This window comes from Diceros bicornis, chromosome 28 (genome assembly GCF_020826845.1).
Source record: "Diceros bicornis minor isolate mBicDic1 chromosome 28, mDicBic1.mat.cur, whole genome shotgun sequence".
In the NCBI taxonomy this organism is placed as follows: Eukaryota; Metazoa; Chordata; class Mammalia; order Perissodactyla; family Rhinocerotidae; genus Diceros; species Diceros bicornis.
Window position 1 is genome coordinate 32381825 of NC_080767.1, and position 18614 is coordinate 32400438.

At 40.9% G+C, this 18614-nt stretch overlaps 1 protein-coding gene across 4 annotated transcripts in view; it reads right to left on the reverse strand.

The window, feature by feature from the left end:
* Positions 1 to 18614, reverse strand: part of DENND1A (DENN domain containing 1A) — a 502861-nt gene that overhangs the window by 270223 nt on the left and 214024 nt on the right. For all 4 annotated transcript variants that reach the window (XM_058524001.1, XM_058524002.1, XM_058524003.1 and 1 more), the window contains 3 exons: positions 13164 to 13233; positions 7960 to 8040; positions 3553 to 3606 (listed from right to left, as the gene is read on the reverse strand). In XM_058524001.1, the coding sequence (XP_058379984.1) occupies positions 3553 to 3606; positions 7960 to 8040; positions 13164 to 13233 (205 nt within the window). The remainder of the gene's footprint in view (positions 1 to 3552; positions 3607 to 7959; positions 8041 to 13163; positions 13234 to 18614) is intronic.

Sequence of the window (18614 nt, forward strand, 5' to 3'; positions counted from 1 at the left end):
TCTGTTCCTTAACACGCCTATATAACCACATACACCTGATACACTTGTAGCAGCAAGTGGCAGAGATGGCCAAAAGAGCTTTATTAATCTTTTCAAGTTATGGTTCTATATTCATATTTCCTATTTCAAGAGGTTGACTTTGATCATTTATATTTTTCTAGAAAATTTTCTATCATAATTTTCAAATTTATTGGATTAAGTTTAAGATTTTATTATTCTTTTCAGAAATTCAGTTTTTAAAAAGTCTTATTTTTCAATTTTACTTTAACAATATTTTCTAACTAATTAAGCTATAATTTTTCTAGTTTTGGCTTTTTTATTGCCATTCTCTTTCTAGCTTCTTGAATCGAAAGTCAAATTCATTATTTTCTAAATGTTTTCTGTATAAAAAAAAAAAAAAAAGCATTCAAAGCTATGAATTCTCCCCTGAGTGTAGTTTTGGCCACATCCTTTAGGTCTTTGTTGTGTAGTGTTATCATTGTCATTAATATCTAAATAAAATCCAATTTCAATGTTTTATGCTCTTTGATCCAAACACTATTTCAAGTAGATGAATTTTGTGAATCTTTATCATTAATTTCTAGTTTTATTTCATTGTAATAAAAGATGGTGGCCTGTAAGAGTCTGAGTTTTTCTATTTTGAATTTTTGAGTGTGATCTAGTTCATAATCAATTTTTATAAATGTTCCATGGCATTTGAAAATAATCCTTCAATAGTCTTTTGCTATTGGTCCATGGGATACCCCTGCTTCTGCTCTTTCCACAGGATTTTTCCAGTTCTTTTTGGCTTCCTCCATTGTCTACACTTTATTGACTGCTAAGTATCAATAATCATCTCCTTTAAGTTGCAGAAATTCCTCAAATCTTCTAGTTCATGGTGGCTCCCTCTGCCATTATGTGGACACTTTTCTCCTTAATTTATATAGTTATAGTCAATGGAATTTTTTGAGAGATGAAAGGTAAGATTATGGGTTCAAAGAGTAGCACAGTATATACAGTATATATAGAGCTCAGCTTCTAGCATCAGAAAGATCAATGTTTGAATTCTAATTCTACCACTTATTTGCTGCAGGACTTTGAATATGTTATTTAAATTCTCAGGGCCTCTGTTTCCTTATATAAAATAATAATTACAGTAGTTACCACCTAAGCTTGTTAAGAGAAGTAAATGAGAAAATGCAGGTAAGGCACTGAATACATCATTTGACAAGCAGTAGTACTCAGTAAACATTAGCTATTATTGTTGAAATGGGAACTATGGTTTGAACTTCTATTACTTAATGTCAGAAGCAACATTTTCCACCAGAGCTTGACCATATTAATAAACCTTATGGATATACTTGACAATCCCAACTTATTAAGATAGTTATATAATCATAACATTTAGCCTAACTTCATTAATTAAACTTGATTACTTGATATTTATAATTTATCTGCTCTATAGACAACACTTTAAAGAATTTCCTTTCTGTGAATCTATAGCAGTTATGAAGAAATATACCACTTATTCCAGTACTTTAAAAAACTAATCAAGTATATCCCAAAAGCACTGAAAGCAATTTAAACAGATGTTTGTACACCAATGTTCATAGCAGCATTATTCACAACAGCCAAAAGGTAGAAACAATTCGCGTCCACTGATGGATAAGCAAAATGTAGTACGTTATATACATACAATAGAATATTATTCAGCATTAAAAAGGAAGGAAATTCTGACACATGCCACAACATGGATGAACCACAAAGGCATTATGCTAAGTAAAATAAGCCACACACAAAAGGACAAATATTGTATGATTCTACTTATGTGAGGTGCCTAGACTAGTCAAATTTGTCGAGACAGAAAGAATAGAGGTTTCCAGGGAAGAGAAGGAGGAGGGAAATGGGGAATTGTTGTTTAAAGGGTACAGAGCTTCAGTCAGGAAAGACAAAAAAATTGTGGAAATGGATGTTGGTGATGGTTGCACAACAATGTGAACGGATTTACACCAATGAAATGTACACTTAAATATGGTTAAAACGGTAAATTTGATGTTGCATATATTTTGCTACAATTAAAAAAAAGTAATCAAGTGCCTGAGTGGTGGCGAGTCTATATTTAATCCTATATACTACTATTTATAATTTGAGTAAAACATTTTGAAAATGTGTCTTAAGGCTAGGGTAGATATGTCATTTAGCTTGTTCAGAGGGCAAATGTTAACCTCTGCTCCGTCAGACTCAAGTTCACTGCTCCTAAGTCTTTAAGAGGTGAGGGTGGGGGTCCTCACACTTATACCCACAAAAACTTTATTTTACTCTCTTAAAAGTGAACATAGAAATGGAGTACAAATGGTCCCCAACTTACAATGGTTCGACTTACAATTTTCCGACTTTACGATGGTGCGAAAGCTACACACATTTAGTAGAAACCATACTTTGAATTGTGAATTTTGATCTTTTCCCAAGCTAGCAATATGTGGTATGATCCTCTTTCATGATACTGGGCAGAGGCAGCGAGTTATAGCTCCCAATAAGCCATGTGACCACGAAGATGAACAATCGATACACTTACAACCATTCTGTACCCATCCAACCATTCTGTTTTTTAATTTTCAGTATAGTATTCAATAAATTACATGAGATATTCAACAAATTATTATAAAATAGGCTTTGTGGGGGCCAGCCCTGTGGCGTAGCAGTTAAGTGCACGCGCTCCGCTGCTGGCAGCCCGGGGTTCAGACCCCGGGCGCGCACCGATGCACCGCTTGTCAGGCCATGCTGTGGCGGTGTCCCATATAAAGTGGAGGAAGATAGGCACAGATGTTAGCCCAGGGCCAGTCTTCCTCAGCAAAAAGAGGAGGATTGGCATGGATGTTAGCTCAGGGCTGATCTTCCTCACAAAATAAAAAGAAAAAAATAGGCTTTGTGTTAGATGATTTTGCCCAACTGTAGGCTAAGGCAAGTGTTCTGAGCAAGGTTCAGGTAGGCTAGGCTAAGCTATGATGTTCAGTAAGTTAGGTGGTATCGGGGGCATTTTCCACTTACAATATTTTCAACTTACGATGGGTTTATCAGGATGTAACTCCATCATAAGTTGAGGAAGATCTGTAGAAGCATTATTTTACTTGAGTAAATCTTACCCTAATAAAGAAATCTTTATATGGAAAGTTCTTTATATACATACATTTCATTTATAACAAAAACTAAAAACCACCTAAATACATGAGGGAATAGCTAAGTAAACTACATAGCAAATGAAATATTATGCAGCCAACAAAAATGATTCTTATGAATGAAACGGAAAAATGCTTATGTAATAGGTGATTTTAACTATGTAAAAAAATACATTCTAGAATGAGGCATCAACAAGTTAATAGGTGATTACCTTCAAGAAGTATGAATAATGATCCTTCCTTATTGTTATACTTTCTATACTTTTCAAATATTCTCCATTTGTTTTTACTTTTATAATGTGCTATTTTCATAAAGGGAAAATATATCTTTTTATTTTCATTTAAAATCAGTAAAAAACAAAGATAAAAATTTAATTTTTTTGCTCCAAGTACTCACATTCTCGGGTATGCTGGGAAGTTCTCTGGTATCAGGCACAGTAAAATAAGAATGCTGGAAAAGAAAAGCAAAACTATTTATTTCTGCAAAACTATGCAACAAGCACATTATTCAGAGATCAGGTAAAAGATCTAAAGATAATTCCTTACTCAGATGAGGAAACAGAGTTTCACCCATAGGAAATGTCTATGGAATATTTTCTTTGGTTGATGTTGGGTTGAAGCCAGATGTATTAAAGCATCAGTTCAGTGGATGGACTTCTTTTCTATGAGAGATAAACTTCTTTGGGAGATATAAATGAACAGCTTAAAGTGGTTAAATGCTAAATTCCCATACGTACGATGTTTGCAGGTTTCTGAACACATGAAAGCTGCAGGCTTCATAATTCATAGTTCAATGAGGCAAGTGAACTCTAGGGACCAAATATCACTAGGTTTGCTCAGCAATGGTCTTTACCAACCAAACCTGCCGTTTCATTTCAGCATCTGAGATTATATCCATCTACAAGCTGCAGGCAAAATCTGCCCCGAAGGCCCAAGTGATGCTAAGGACAACTCTAGCTGAAGGACTGCTGCATTGAGACCATTACAGATGGCTAACAGTGGAGAAATTCTCTCTGCTATGCATGCTCTGCAAATAAGCCTCCTGACTTCCAGTGCAACCTCCAGTGAAGGGAGCCAAGACTCAGTGGAGCTCAAAAACTGACCTGTTCAAAGAACTTTCAAGGAGACATCTTCATGTATGTGACAAGCAGGTGCCCCTGAGTTAAATGACAACAAGCTGAACTGATGACACCTCCTCTCTGCTACTAAAGACTCAGAGGACAATGGCAAGCCGGAATGCAAAGAGCCTGGTGCTGGCCAATTAAAGATGGGATTGTGCAAAGGCCAGGAAAGGTCACATGCAGAGAAAGTCAGCTTAGCCATTGCCTAAGTGCAAACCTGGACCCCCAAGTGACATTTCGGGAAGACCCCCACCCCCAGTCTTGGATAATTACAAAATAAGTAGCTCTTGAGAAAAATGAGTTGTATAGGCTTCCTGAAATGAAAGGCCCAGGGAACAATTGCAATAATGACAATAACAACAATAATAGTATGAGCTATTTGTCTAATATTCACAGATATTTATTGAACACCTGCTACACAAAAGGCTTAATGCCAGGTACTTGATCACTATTATCTCTAATTTCCACAACAGATTTTAAGATATTATCTCCATATTACAAATGGGTAAATTAAGGCTTAGAGAGGTAAAGTAACTTGTTAAGGTCACACAGCTAGCAGATGACAGAACTAGGATTGAAACCAGGTTTGGCTAACTAGAGCTATGCTCTTTCCACTATAAATGTTATATCTGTGCTTTTTATGTGCAAATTATAGCTAAAGCCACTTAAATTAATAAACTAAAAAGTAAAAAGCAAAATTATAAAAAGATAACTTTAAAAAACCTTCTGCAATGCATTATTCCCAAATCTGTGTCTGTGCCAAGGTATTACCTACGAAGTATTACAATAGAGACTATGCAGCACAGAAACCAGTTAATAATAAATTCAATTGAACAATGAGGATTAAAATAGTAAAAGTAAAATATAAGGTTAAATTTGATGCCATGAGATACCAACTTCTACACCAAATGGCTAGAGGAGAGTCCCAGGAAATGTTCAGTAATGGATGTCCACACGGTGATGGAGTCACAGAGTAATGGTTGGCACAGTGAGGGAGAAAGAACAGAGACCAGAAAGTCAGCCACTTAATAGCTATGTGATTTTAGGCAACTTCACTTAATAGCTCAGAACCTCAGTTTTTGAATCTGTAAATGGGAATTGTAACATCTACTTCAAAACTGTTGTGAAGAATAAATGTTATACAGTCATGTGCTGCATGACAACGTTTCAGTCAACGACAGACCGCACATATGACAGTGGTCCCATAAGACTAGTACCATATAGCCTAGGTATGTAGTAGGCTGTACATCCAGGCTGTACATCATCTGTACACTCTATGATGTTCGCACAAGGATGAAATTGCCTCATGACACATTTCTCAGAAAGTATCCCTGTTGTTAAGTGACACATGACAGTATATGTGAAGTGCCTAGCATTCTATAAACGAAATTTCAATAGAAAATTATTATTGCTCTGAACTGCTAGTTTACATTTCTATTTTTTCTCAATCACCTATATCAGGCACACAGAAATATTCCCTTGTGACTAAAGACAAAAGTCCAGGATTGCCATTTTATCAACATTTCAGGCTTTATAATCCAGATGAGACTAGCTCTTCAGAGCTAGTTGCATCAGAAATTTGCATCAGAAATACAACATGGAGAGAGAAATTCCTTGTAAACAGGAAAGGAAAATATATCTGCCTTTACAGATGCAATGGATTGTAAATAGTGAGCCAATGTAATTCTAAAACCAAGTAGTCCCCAGGCTGTCCTTTGAGATTCTGTCTTGCTCCATCGCCCATGAAATGCTGAGACCAGAGGAGGTCAGAAACATTCCTAGAAACCACTGGCATGAAACAGCTGCACCCCCTCAACAGGTCCTCCTGCCCCTGTGATTGCTTGCCCTTGAGGCCTGGCAGGCACTCAGGGGAAGGAGTGGCCCTTCCTCCCCAGCAGCTGGTGACCCAGCCAGGCTACTCCACAGCTACCTGTCGGATGTCATTACAGACTAAAGCAGAGAGATCAAGCTGCTCAGGAAAAGGGACAGAGACAAAGGCAAGGTCGCTTAGCTATATGGCAATGACTGGGGCAGGTTTAAAGCTCATTTTTTCATCTTTTCTAGACAATCTTCCTTAAGCAAATTTCTGTAACAAGGGTCCTTTCTTTCCAGTGCTCTCTTAAAATGAGCAAAAACCTCACAAGTTCCTTCTTTTTTTTTTTGGTGAGGAAGATTTGCCCTATGCTAACATCTGTTGCCAATCTCCCTCTTTTCTTTTTTTTTTTTTCTTTTGCTTGAGGAAGATTAGCCCTGAGCTAACATCCATGCCAATCTTCCTCTATTTTGTATGTGGGTCGCCACCACAGCATGGCTGGTGAGCGGTGTAGGTCCGCACCTGAGATCCGAACCAGCAAAAGCGGGCAGCCGAAGTGGAGCATGCAGAACTTGAACCACTCAGCCATGGGGCCGGCCCCTACAAGTTCCTTCTTTCTTCCCTTTGTTTCAACACTCATAGCCTAGTGAAAAGAACATCGTCTTTGAAGTTAGCCCTCGGTTTGAAAACCCCAATCTTCTCACTTACTAACCACATAACCTTGGATAGGCAAGTAACTTTTCCTCTCTAAACATCATCTATGAAATGAGAATGCTAATATCTATCTTGTAGAGTTGCTTTGAACATTAGAGACACATACTTGGCATAAATTAGGAACTTAATAAATAGTAGATCTATTATTAGTTATTGGTAGTAAAATTGCTTCTAATTTGATCATCACAAAAAACTTATAAGAAATATTCATTTTCTTTAAGAGGGTAAATACCAAGATAACCACTGAATATCAACACTGAACCTGGTTCTAGTGAAGCTGAAGAAAAAACTCTTTAAACATTCAGACCCCACAACATTCGGAAAATAGCCCCTAGATAATCAATAGCTGGCCAAAGGGTGTCCATCGGAGAATTCTGATGAAGGTGGCAACAGGGGTTTGATCCAGGGAATTAGAAAATTCCAGTAATTGAAATATGGAAAAGATCCCCTACATCTTTTCTGATACCGTATCTGATAGATGAGGAAATTGAGGCCTGTGAGGTTAAAGGTTTTGATTATCATCACTCAGGTCACTGGAAAAACTACAACCAGGATTGAAATCTCACAATTTGCAATTCAGAGGATTTTCTACCCTAACACACTACAGAACACATAGTTTGTATTTAAAAGAGTTCAAAGAAACAATTATTACTGTAGGCCAGGAACCATGCTAGGCATTCTCCATCCCTGTCCTCTAGGGGTGTACAGCCCAGTAGGCGAGACACGAAAACAATAGAGGGGAGGCAGTGTTGAAGGCTCAGGAGGCTGCAGGATGGGCTTCAGCAAAGGGGCTTGCATTGCAGTGCTGGGGGACAAATTATCAGATAGGGAGCCCGAGGACAGAGGCTGAGGAGGTAGGCAGAGGCTGGCCATCTCATTCCAAACCCAGCACCTGCCATCCAGGAGATGCTAGTGATGGGATGACAGCCAGGAAGAGAGGCGCCTGAGGACATTTGAGACCCATTCCTCATGGAATACCAAAGAAAGGAAGAAATTCAACTCCCTGGCCTGTCTTGAGCCCAGAGATTTGAGAGTATTCAGGGGTAGAGGTGGGGAAGGTGCAGACGACAAGAGATGATCCTATTAGACTAACCCCTTCTTACTGTTATCAATGACATGGTTTCTCAGTGATTGCTAATGTTCTGCCCCAACTTACCACGCTGAGATGAACAGACACTCCTGGGTCAGGGATGGGAAGTTTATGCAGAGTTTCAAGAAGCTCATTCCACTGACTCTCCTGAAAGAAAGAAAAGGCCTAAGTAACAAAAGCAAGGCTGAGCCCTTAGTCAGAGACCTGCAGGGAGGTCTGCGCACATTTGGGGAGGTGCTGGCCCCAGTACAGAAACAGTTTTGATATTCAAGTAGTGTTGGACAAAAGACACTGCTTATGGCTCAATATAAGAGCCAAATAGATCCTCCCACACCAAGTTTGATATTTTCTACTCAGTGAGACACCTACCATGACCGCCTTTTATGGATCATATACCATAAGCTCTCAGCAAATCTATTCTCTCAACTCCATAGCAACAACTTTTAAATGCAAACAATCCTAGCTTACAGGGTGGGGGTGGTTGGGAGAAATAATGATGACACTATAGATCTTGTCTTCATCATCATTACCCTCAATTAATTTTATTGAGCGTTCACTGGATACACATGGCAGCCTCCAATTATGGAAAGTTAAAAATGAACTACATACAACAGCATGCAATATAGGATGGTGGCTGTGCATTTTAATTAGTGAAATTGAGCCACAGAACGAAATACAGAGAGCAGTACAAATTATTCAATTGAAGACAGATTCACCTTTAAAATGCTCAAAAGAACACTGTTTACAGAATTATTCAAAAGCCATTTCTCCCATCCTCTGGAATTCTCCGTGCTAACATAATAGTAATAAGCTTACATTTGTATCCATTTGTTATCTGTTTGATCTTCATAACTACCCCACTTTACAGATTGAAAACTGAGGCTCTGAAGGGTGAAGCAACTTGGCTCAAATCAGCTCGTTAGTAAGTTGCACAGCCAGGAACTAAATGCAGGTTTTCTGTGCTCAGGCACAGAGTCCTCTCCGCTGCTCCACAGCTGTCTTTGGGAGTGAATTGAAGGAGATGAAAAAGAGGATGAGCCGACATTAAAAGGCTGTTTCAATCTGAACTCTGATAAATTACTGAAGTTTCTCCCAGAGGGGAGAAATGAATGTATGCACGCGCACACGTTTAATTTTGCTCTGAAACAATTTCAAATTTACAGAATAATTGTAGGACAGTGCAAAAACTTTTTATTTCCTGAACTATTTGAGAGTGAGTTGCCAACATTATGCCCTATCATCCATAAATACAAAGGATATTCTCCTGCACAACCACAATTAATCATCAAAACCAGGAAATTAACATTGATACAACACTACCATCTAATCCTCACATCCCATCAAGTTTTGTCAATTGTGCCAATAACGTCCTTGATAGCAAAATAATCCAGTTTGGGACTCACATGTTGCCTTTAATTGTTATGACTCTCTAGTTTTCTTCAGCCTGGAACAGTTTCTGAGTCTTTCCTAGATTTGTATGAACTTGACAGTGAGACCAGCCATTTTGTAGAGTAATTCTCAATTGTCTGATATTTTCTATCAACTTAGATTTCAATTTGTCCCATTACTGATGATGTTCACTTTGATCATTTGATTAATTCATCTGATGTCTCCATTGTGTTTTGTAAGCATTTTGTGGAGCAATACTTGACATATATATCCCATTCCTCATCAAACTTTTAATTTATCTTTTTACTTATTTATGTTAGTATGGACACACAGTTTCCTGTTTTATTCAATGGGTTATAATCCTTTGCTATCATCATTTGTTTTGATGTTCAAATTGTCCCAGATATGAGCAGTGGGAACACTTTGCCCCTTCAAGCTCACCTTTGTGTCTTTCTGACATACCTGCCTCATGTTTTCAGCACTTCCTTACTTTTTTGGCTCAAAAAGATTTTCCAGGCTCATCCTATACTTCCCCTGCCCCAGCCCTGGAATTAGACATTTCTTCAGGGAGTCCTGGCTCCTTTTAGTGGAAAATGGTATTTAGAAACCAAGATTTGGGCACTAAGTGTGCTCACTGCTACTTGGGTATTGCTGACCCCAGACTCTTGCAGTGGATAGAGCCAGGGGATATATTAGACATAGAGACCCAGAATACACTCTTCATCTCTATTTATTTCTACATCACATATACTGAAAGCCATGGTTCATACCACTGGCTCTAATTCCATTCCAACACAGGATTCATTCTAGTTTCCTTCCTTTACACATTTGTAGCTAATTCTACAAAAGCGAAAAATCTTGCCCATATTTTCTTAATATATTTATTTATTTGTACGTAACCAATCTTATATCACTGCCTCTACCTCCCTACCCACCTAGATGCCCTCTCCTTGCCCTGCTCGAATATTGACATCCAGTGCTGGGCCACCACTGTCCACTCCCATCAACAAAAAATGCCCTCCCCAGGGGCTGGCCCCGTGGCGTAGCGGTTAAGTGCGTGCGCTATGCTGCTGGCGACCTGGGTTCGGATCCCAGGCACGCAGTGACACATTCCTTGTCAGGCCATGCTGTGGCGGGGTCCCATATAAAGTGGAGGAAGATAGGCACAGATGTTAGCCCAGGGCCAGCCTTCCTCAGCAAAAACAGGGGGATTAGCATGGATATTAGCTCAGGGCAAAAAAAAAAAAAAAAAAGCCCTCCCCACCCCAGGCTCCACTACCCCAGCGCTGGGCTACTGCTGCTGCACCCTTTCCCATTGTGTATCCCCCTGGATCCCACTAGAGTTCTGACATCCAGTACTGAGCCACTGCCACTACTATCCACATAAACAACCACCTCATCCCTCAGGCTCTGACACCTTCAGCCAGGCTGCTCTCTGGCTCAGATGCCCTTCTCACCCCCTGCTATCCCTTCCACAGGAATGACGCCCTCATTGCTCTACTCAGAGTCTGATAACCATGCTGGCTCAAAGACTCAAACAAACACCCTCATCATGTAGCTTAGGTTCTGACACTCCATGCTGAGCTGTCATGGTCACTTCCCACCCCTCTAACTGAAGCCTACCATGCCCAACCTTCCCGATGGCTTTTGGACTTGAAGAAAGGATTCTGTTTTTTTAATAAAAGCTCTTTCCTGCTGTTCTAATCTGATGACCCACACCTTGAAAACAATTAAGCCAGTTGTAGGCGGACTCCCTATAATCTGTGTCATAATTCCTTTAACCAGAAGAAATTTAATAAAAAGAGTCCCGGGTACAGGGAAATAGACTCTACTAAAACACATCAGTGATCTCAGTCTCCAACACTCTTAGAGGCAGGGTCCTTACTGGGGTAATGGTCCAGAGGATTGGTGCACCAATTTTACAGGGTAATAATCCTGTTTCCCCTTCTCATAGGTTGTACCTATCCAACCTTTCCTCTATCACAAGACATGCTTTTAAAAGTCAACTAAGTTTTTTTTTTTTTAAACGACTGGAGCATAAATATGGAAGAAAAAATATGTGAGTCAATCTCCAATTCTTAGACTGTTAAGAGCCTACATGTTATAGAATTTTATTTACTAAAGACATCTTTCAAACTTGAGTGAAAACCTGAGTGTTTGACTAACGTCAACGGTGAATCAGAAATCGATGAACAGCCCAAAGGTGGCCTTCTAACTCATTCATCAAAGCATAAATCACTTCTTTTATGACAGAATTCCCTGATACCTAAGCATCCTTTCAGAGCGAACGTAGCGATGCAGGGAGCCATTTCTATTAGTTATTTCTTCCATTTACTGTGGCCTCTGGAATATATTGGCTGGTGAGTAAATCTAACTTGAAGGAAAGATTTATCCATCATACACACAATTTCCACTTTTTCTCCAAAACAGAATTTTCCAAAGTGTGTTCCAGGAAACACTGGTATCTCAGAATGCTGATATTTGTTATGGAATAAAAAAAGGTTTGGGGGCCAAATGAGATGGGAAGCCCTGAGTAACACAGATTTGTCCACGGCAGGACTCCTCAGAGCCTACATTACATGACTCTTTATGAGACAAAAACGAAACACAGCTTTCCCTCTCCCTGACCCCAATATTACTGAACTATGGTACCCTTTTTATGGAGCATTTCTCAGTACTAACGTTCTATAGAAAATATCAAGGGAAAATTTCTCTAACATTTAATAATAATGTATCACCTGAATTAAAAATCTTAGGCCATTTACAAAAAGAGAAAATATTAGAAGTTAGATATATGGACAAATATTCAACTCACCAATAATCAAAGAAATGCAATTAAAACAATGAGACGTTCGCTTGTCAAATAAGCAATGAATTCAACAAATGATACCGGTGAGAGTGTGGTGACCAAGACACTCTCATACACTGCTAGTAAAGGGTATCTTTTAAGAAAACAGTACAATTCTTTTGGAAAGCAATTTGGCAAATGTTTGACCTTAAAATGGCCCATCCGAAATGCTCTTCTTAAGGAAACAATCCAAAATGAAGCAAATGCTTTATGCTCAAAGATGCTAATGGCTGTATTTATAATAGTGAAAAACATCCCAAATAATAAAAATTCCCAGCAATAGAGAAATGTTTCAGTAAATCAAGGTACATGATATAATGCTGTGCAGCCATGAAAACTATTTACAACATTTTTACTAGCACACGGGAAATGCTTCTGCTATTGTGAAATACGCGGGCTACAAAAGTCTATATACAGCTCCAGTCGACCCCTGACACCCACGGAAGATACTTGAGCATACCCTTCCTTCCAAAATACAGGAATGTATGGCTGAACTTGTTAAGTAATTTTCAAATCCTTAAAAAAATTACTGTGAAAGCATAACAAAGCCTTATTGAAATGGGACTTGGGACAGCTGGGCAGGTCACTTGCCAGTTAAGTGTTTTACTCACAAATCCCAGCTTTGCAGCACGACATGAGCAATTCAAATTTGTGCCTCAGCAAAATCATAATTTAATACATCATGAACTTTCAGGGCTGCTTGGGAATATTAGATATTGCGAATATTAACTTTGTGAATGCTAAGGGTCTATTTATTTTTTATTCAACTCAGAAAGTAAAGGAAGAAAATATCTCCAAATGCTAGCAATACTTATTTTAGGAAGGAAGGTAGGGGGACTTATTAGGAGTGATTTTCCTTTCCTTCCTCTTTCCTTTTTCTCAGAAAATTCCTTTCTGAATTTCCCAAACTTTCTATAATGGGCATGAATAACTTTTTTGGTAAACGTTTTGCTGAAATATAAGGCATATATTACTTTATAATCATAAAAGTTAAAGTTGACTTGTTAAAAAGAATAAAATAAAAGGCAAATACCTGTCCTTTTGTCGTGTAATCTGCCAAGATGTTAAGTAGCTTATAAAATACTTCGAACCAGGGGAGATAGCTGGGGGAAGAAGAGGAAACATACGAAACATTAATATGCAGGTCGAAAACTTTAACCAGGAGCTAATTCAAGACTGATACATTTCAGTTATTCTCTACATCCTGAAGAGTCTCCTTGTCACAGGCTGTGCTGGAAACACAGACTGGTAAAATGCTAATTATTTATGGGATTTTAAAAAATTGCCTGGGTAAGGCAGAGGATTGAATGTCCATTATAAATTATTCCCATGCCTCAGAGCTAGAAGAGGTTCACAGAGAAGAAATTCAAAGCAGACTCTGCAATCAGGAACCATCTCTGAATAGCCCCCCAGGCTTCTCCCACCACACCTACCCTTTCCAGGAAAGCTTCTATTCAAGTTTCTCCTGACTGGACACACAGCCACACACACATACATCCCTTCCACTGCTGCCACCTGCAAGGTGTCTCAAAGGCCCCGTGAGCCGAAACCATTCATATTGTTACATCAAACATTCTTCCTACAACGCACCCTCTCTACACTTATTACAGGATGAGCTCTTATTCTCCGTCTCCACTGCCCTCCACTGGGTCCTGACCATCACGCCCCTTAACTCCTGCAACAGCCTGGTCCTGACCTTACACTACCCTCTGTGTGGCTCTTAGAATGATCTTTCTAAAATGCAAATCTAAGTGGCACGTTGGATTCAATTCCTGCAATGGTACCCCCTCACTAGAGGACTTCTTAGGATGGTGTTTGGGGCTCTTCACTGTCAGGTCCATAACTGTCTCTCTGGCTGTCCTCTCTCTACTTCCCCACATACATACTCCTCTTATTGCAGCCTCACTCTGAGAATGTCCAGGCATCCTCAAGCCCGCCTGAGCCTGCATACCCTTGGCCCTTTTCTCCCTCTGACCTTCATGGTCTAGTCTAGCTGATTTCTACTCATCCTCCTAACAGTCCCCCACCCTTTCCCTGTCCCCGCCCCTCATGCCCTAATTCCCTCCTCTATGTGCTGCCCTGGTCACGGCATACTCCTGTTATAACATTCCACGAACCACGTGGCACTCAATAGCATGTCAGTCTTCCCACCAGACTATGCAAACAGAGAGAAGGACCACATCTTCACTTTGTATTCCCAGCGCCAAGCATGGAGCCTGGCATACCCTCAGTGCTAAGTATTGATTGAACAAACAGAACTAAACAAAGACTAACAGTGGGGGCCGGTCCCACGGCGTGGCGGTTAAGTGCACGTGCTCCGCTGCTGGCAGCCCAGGTTCGGATCCCAGGTGCGCACCGACTCACCGCTTGTCTGGCCATGCTGAGGCCGCGTCCCACATACAGCAACTAGAAGGATGTGCAACTATGACGTACAACTATCTACTGGGGCTTTGGGGAGAAAAAGGAGGAGGACTGGCAGTAGATGTTAGCTCAGGGCCGGTCTTCCTCAGCAAAAAGAGGAGGATTGACATGGATGTTAGCTTAGGGCTGATCTTCCTCTCAAAAAGAACAAAAAAACAAAGACTAACAGCAAAAGCACATTAGTGTTGGCAGACTATATCCCTATTCCCAAGAAATTCTGTCACTTAATTTAAATGTCTTTGTTCTCCATAAGACACTTTACCAAGGCGACATCAAATATTCCTGTGAGAAGAGTGTCGTACCAAGTGTCTGCCGTCCTGCTCACGTCTGCCCTGCTGAACTAATAGTGTCCGCGGCTGATAGAGCTGGACACGGAGTGGAGCACTGACGCTGTACGACTCCCTCCTGCCAGGCAGAAGGAAATCAGTACCCCGTACAGATTACCAGCTGTACCGCCGAGGGTAATAAATGAAGTGAGAGGCAAGAGAGAGGACGGATAAAGTGCACAGCTCTCTATCATTACGTCTGTCTGAAACCAGCACATGCTACTGTAAAGTTTAAGTAGCTTATCAAAATATACTGATAAGCAACTTAACTTTTCACTTCTATGACAGCATTATCACTTACGTTAATATGTTTCAATCAGCTCTGGCAGCTGCATATGGACTATTACCAAGCAAATGACTGCTGCCACTTTACACAGCATTTACTCTGGCAGAGCCATGTAAACATTCAAGAGGGATTAGGGAGGAGATAAGTTTCTCCCTTCCTATTCTGGTAAACAAAACCTTGGCGGAGTTAAAAGCCATTATAGTTGGAAAAATAAATCCCCTCAGAAGAAAACTCTTGCCCAGATTAGAGGACTCTTAGTAAACAAATTCAACCAAGGATTACAAATATTTTTTTTCCTGAAAGAAAAAATACCACTAGTTAAATCCAGCAACTGAAAGTCAGGAATGGGGGGAAAAAAGCAAGAAGAGAAAATATTTTCTTGTAAGGAAACCGTGGCCTCAAGTAGATGAGAGAAAAGCTGCAGTCGTTTTAGGAATTCTTGATGAAGTGACGTGGGGCAGGCTGGATTCTGACAATTTAGGACTGTGGTATGTACACAGAAGCAGTTCTGACCACCAGGGTCAACTGACCACCATAGCTTGGGCCAGGAACCTCAAGCCTCCGCGTCCTCCCCTGCGGTGAGGATGAAGGAAGATGACATGATAGGACCCCCTGGCCCACAGCAGACAGCAACCAGGTTCTCACACTCAGCTTCAATCCCACCAAATCGATTCTTTTTGGCTACGCTAAGCAGAACCCTCAGCCCGGGGAGGTTTTGCAGATACCCTGGAAATCAGTCATTGCTTTCTCCCTTTGGCCTGACCGGACACAACTGTTCCCCACATGTTGTCCCCTGTGCACTGACAGATGAATATCTAGTGATGGCAGTGTTAAGGTCTTGAAACCAAAACCCAGCTGTCTTCTTCTTCAAAGGATCCCTCTTTTCCCCTGTTGGGAGGCCAGGGTTCACAGCTGAACTTTATCCAGTAGCACTTCCTGTACTGCTTCATTAGTGCTGGCACAACAGCTCAGCACTGCCTGCGAGGCTGCAGGTGAGGATACGGAGACCCTCCACTCCATTTTGTGCTCGTCTGTCATCATGGAGTAAACAGTGCTTCCCCATCTACAGACAGGAAACAAACGCTCCATTGCCCTGTTCCTCCCTGGACACCTAAAGCAGCTCCAAACATCGCTGGGCCTGCTCCACTTGCTACCTTTACACAACCGCTCGACTCCTCAACGCAGAGCATCACTGTGTGGCGGGCTCAGTTCAAGGCTGGGGCCCAAAAGACAAATAACAAAGGGTCCCTGCACTCAAGAAGGTCATGGCCCTCGTGGGAAAGAGAGACCTACACAACAAAGAGTCATAGTTTGGGTGGGGGAGCTGGAATTCTTTCCCAAGTGCTTTATTTAGCTTAGACTTTTGGATCACTCTATAAATGGAGCATTATCATGACCCAGTCAGCACAGCCTTGATGAGGAAGAGCCAAAACGGGAGAAGCCTGTTTCCCAGGCACTGGCCTTGATCCAAGCTTCTCTCACCAAATTGTGGCTCAGGTAACTTGTCTCAGACTCTGCCCTCACCCCCTGTCCTGACAGTCAAATGGAGAGGTTTTTGTTTTGTGTAAGGCAATACGAAGTCTTAAACCTGCAAAGCGCTCACGCAGCACCCAAGTATTCCTACACACATGGCCTTAGTGACATGGCCTTCATAGGGCCTTGTAAGATGTGCAGGGCATATAGTCAAACGGCCCACAAACGGCCCACAGTCAAAATCACCTTAAAAAGCCCTTAAATTGCCCTCAATATACAGCAGACATGATTTATGTAGACACTAAGTAGCTGGCCTGAGTTTGGGGAACGTATTGAATGAAAACTATCAGTTTAAATCTATCAGCTTGGTGAGCTGCTAAGCCTCCAGTTGACTCTCTTTTCTAATCTCGCTGCACTGAATGGACTGTCAGGATAATCATTCCCATTGTTGTGTGTTTGTGTGTGTGTGTGTGTGTGTGTGTGTGTGTGTGTGTACATATACATAGAAGTGACCTTGTATAAGTGTGTGTGTGAGACAGGATTCCACTCCAGCGTCATAAGTATTAACATAGAAAACCACTACAAATTTTGAAAAGCTCTCCTACTTCTCTTGCTAATAGTTAAGTTCAAAGCCATTAGAAGAGCCCAAGCAAGGTAGAGGTGTGTGTGTGTGATGGGGTGCAATGGTGATAGAAGCTGACCACGCTGAGGAAGGTGGCCACCTGGAAGAATAGTAGCCGTGAGCAGAATGTCAGAGCTCAAGCACGGAGAAGAGGATATCTTTCCGTAGGGGCAACCTGGCCCAGGGTGTTGGAGCCTGAGTGGACTGAGGAGGGTTCCCTGGTAAAGGAAAGTCAGGGCTCTAGAAGAGTAAGGAGGGTGTGCACACAGGAGGTAGCCTGGCTTGGAGTGTCAGAACTCAAGAGGGGTAAGGAGGGTATTTAAATAGGGGTAAGGCCTGGCAGCGGGTAAAGAAAGCAGCTATATCAGGAGAAAGAGGTTGACTAGACTGATGTTGGAACCTAAGAGGAGTAAAAAGAGCATCTGGAAAGCAGTCTGGTGTGGGATGTCAGAGCCTAAGCGGTAGGAGGGCTTCCATGAAGGGTGGCCAGGCAGAGTTCACGCAGTTGAGAAGGATGTCTATGGTAGGAGATGGTGGCAGTGGTAGCCCTGCCTAAACGTCAGAGCCCAAATGGGGTGAGGAGGGCAGCCATGGAGGAAGGGGGCTACAGCACAGGGAGACTGGTTACATACAGGAGAACAGATCAAGAACGATCAAGCAAGTAAATATATAAAGGGAACCAAGCATATTACTATCAGAGAAGAGAGTTACAGATATGGATAGAGAGAAAACAAGAATGAACTCTATGGTGTCAAATTGGAATTAGATGTAACTGTGTGAAATGATAGAGACAGATAGATAAAAAACAAAAATACAAATGTATGTACGTACATACATATGTGTGTATATTTATACATATATTACACATATATTCTCCAGCTCTAGTCACTGAGGGGGCCTGGAAGCAGGGACACCCCAATAATAATGAGCACACTTAGTGCCCAGATCTTGGTTTCTAAGTACCATTCTCCACTAAAAGGAACCAGGGCTCCTTGAAGAAATGTCCGATTCCAGGGCTGGGGCTGGGAAATACCTTGTTGTGCTAGAAAAAAGGCATTGCTCATCACATGATCAGGACATACCAACAGGACACAAAAGCCAGTGTGGAGGGGCTCCTGATGACAAAATCTGTGACAATTTGAACATAAAAACAAATGATAGAAAGAGATTAAATAATAATAAATAAAATAGGAAATCGTGAGTCTATGTTGACACAAATAAATGAATTGAAAGCTGGATGAGGATATTCATAATCAACTTTTTAATTACAAAGAGAAAAATAATGGAGAAGCCTTGGAGACATGATGTTTATCAAGTAATGAGACAAACTGAAATGGTGTGCCAATTGATAGAATG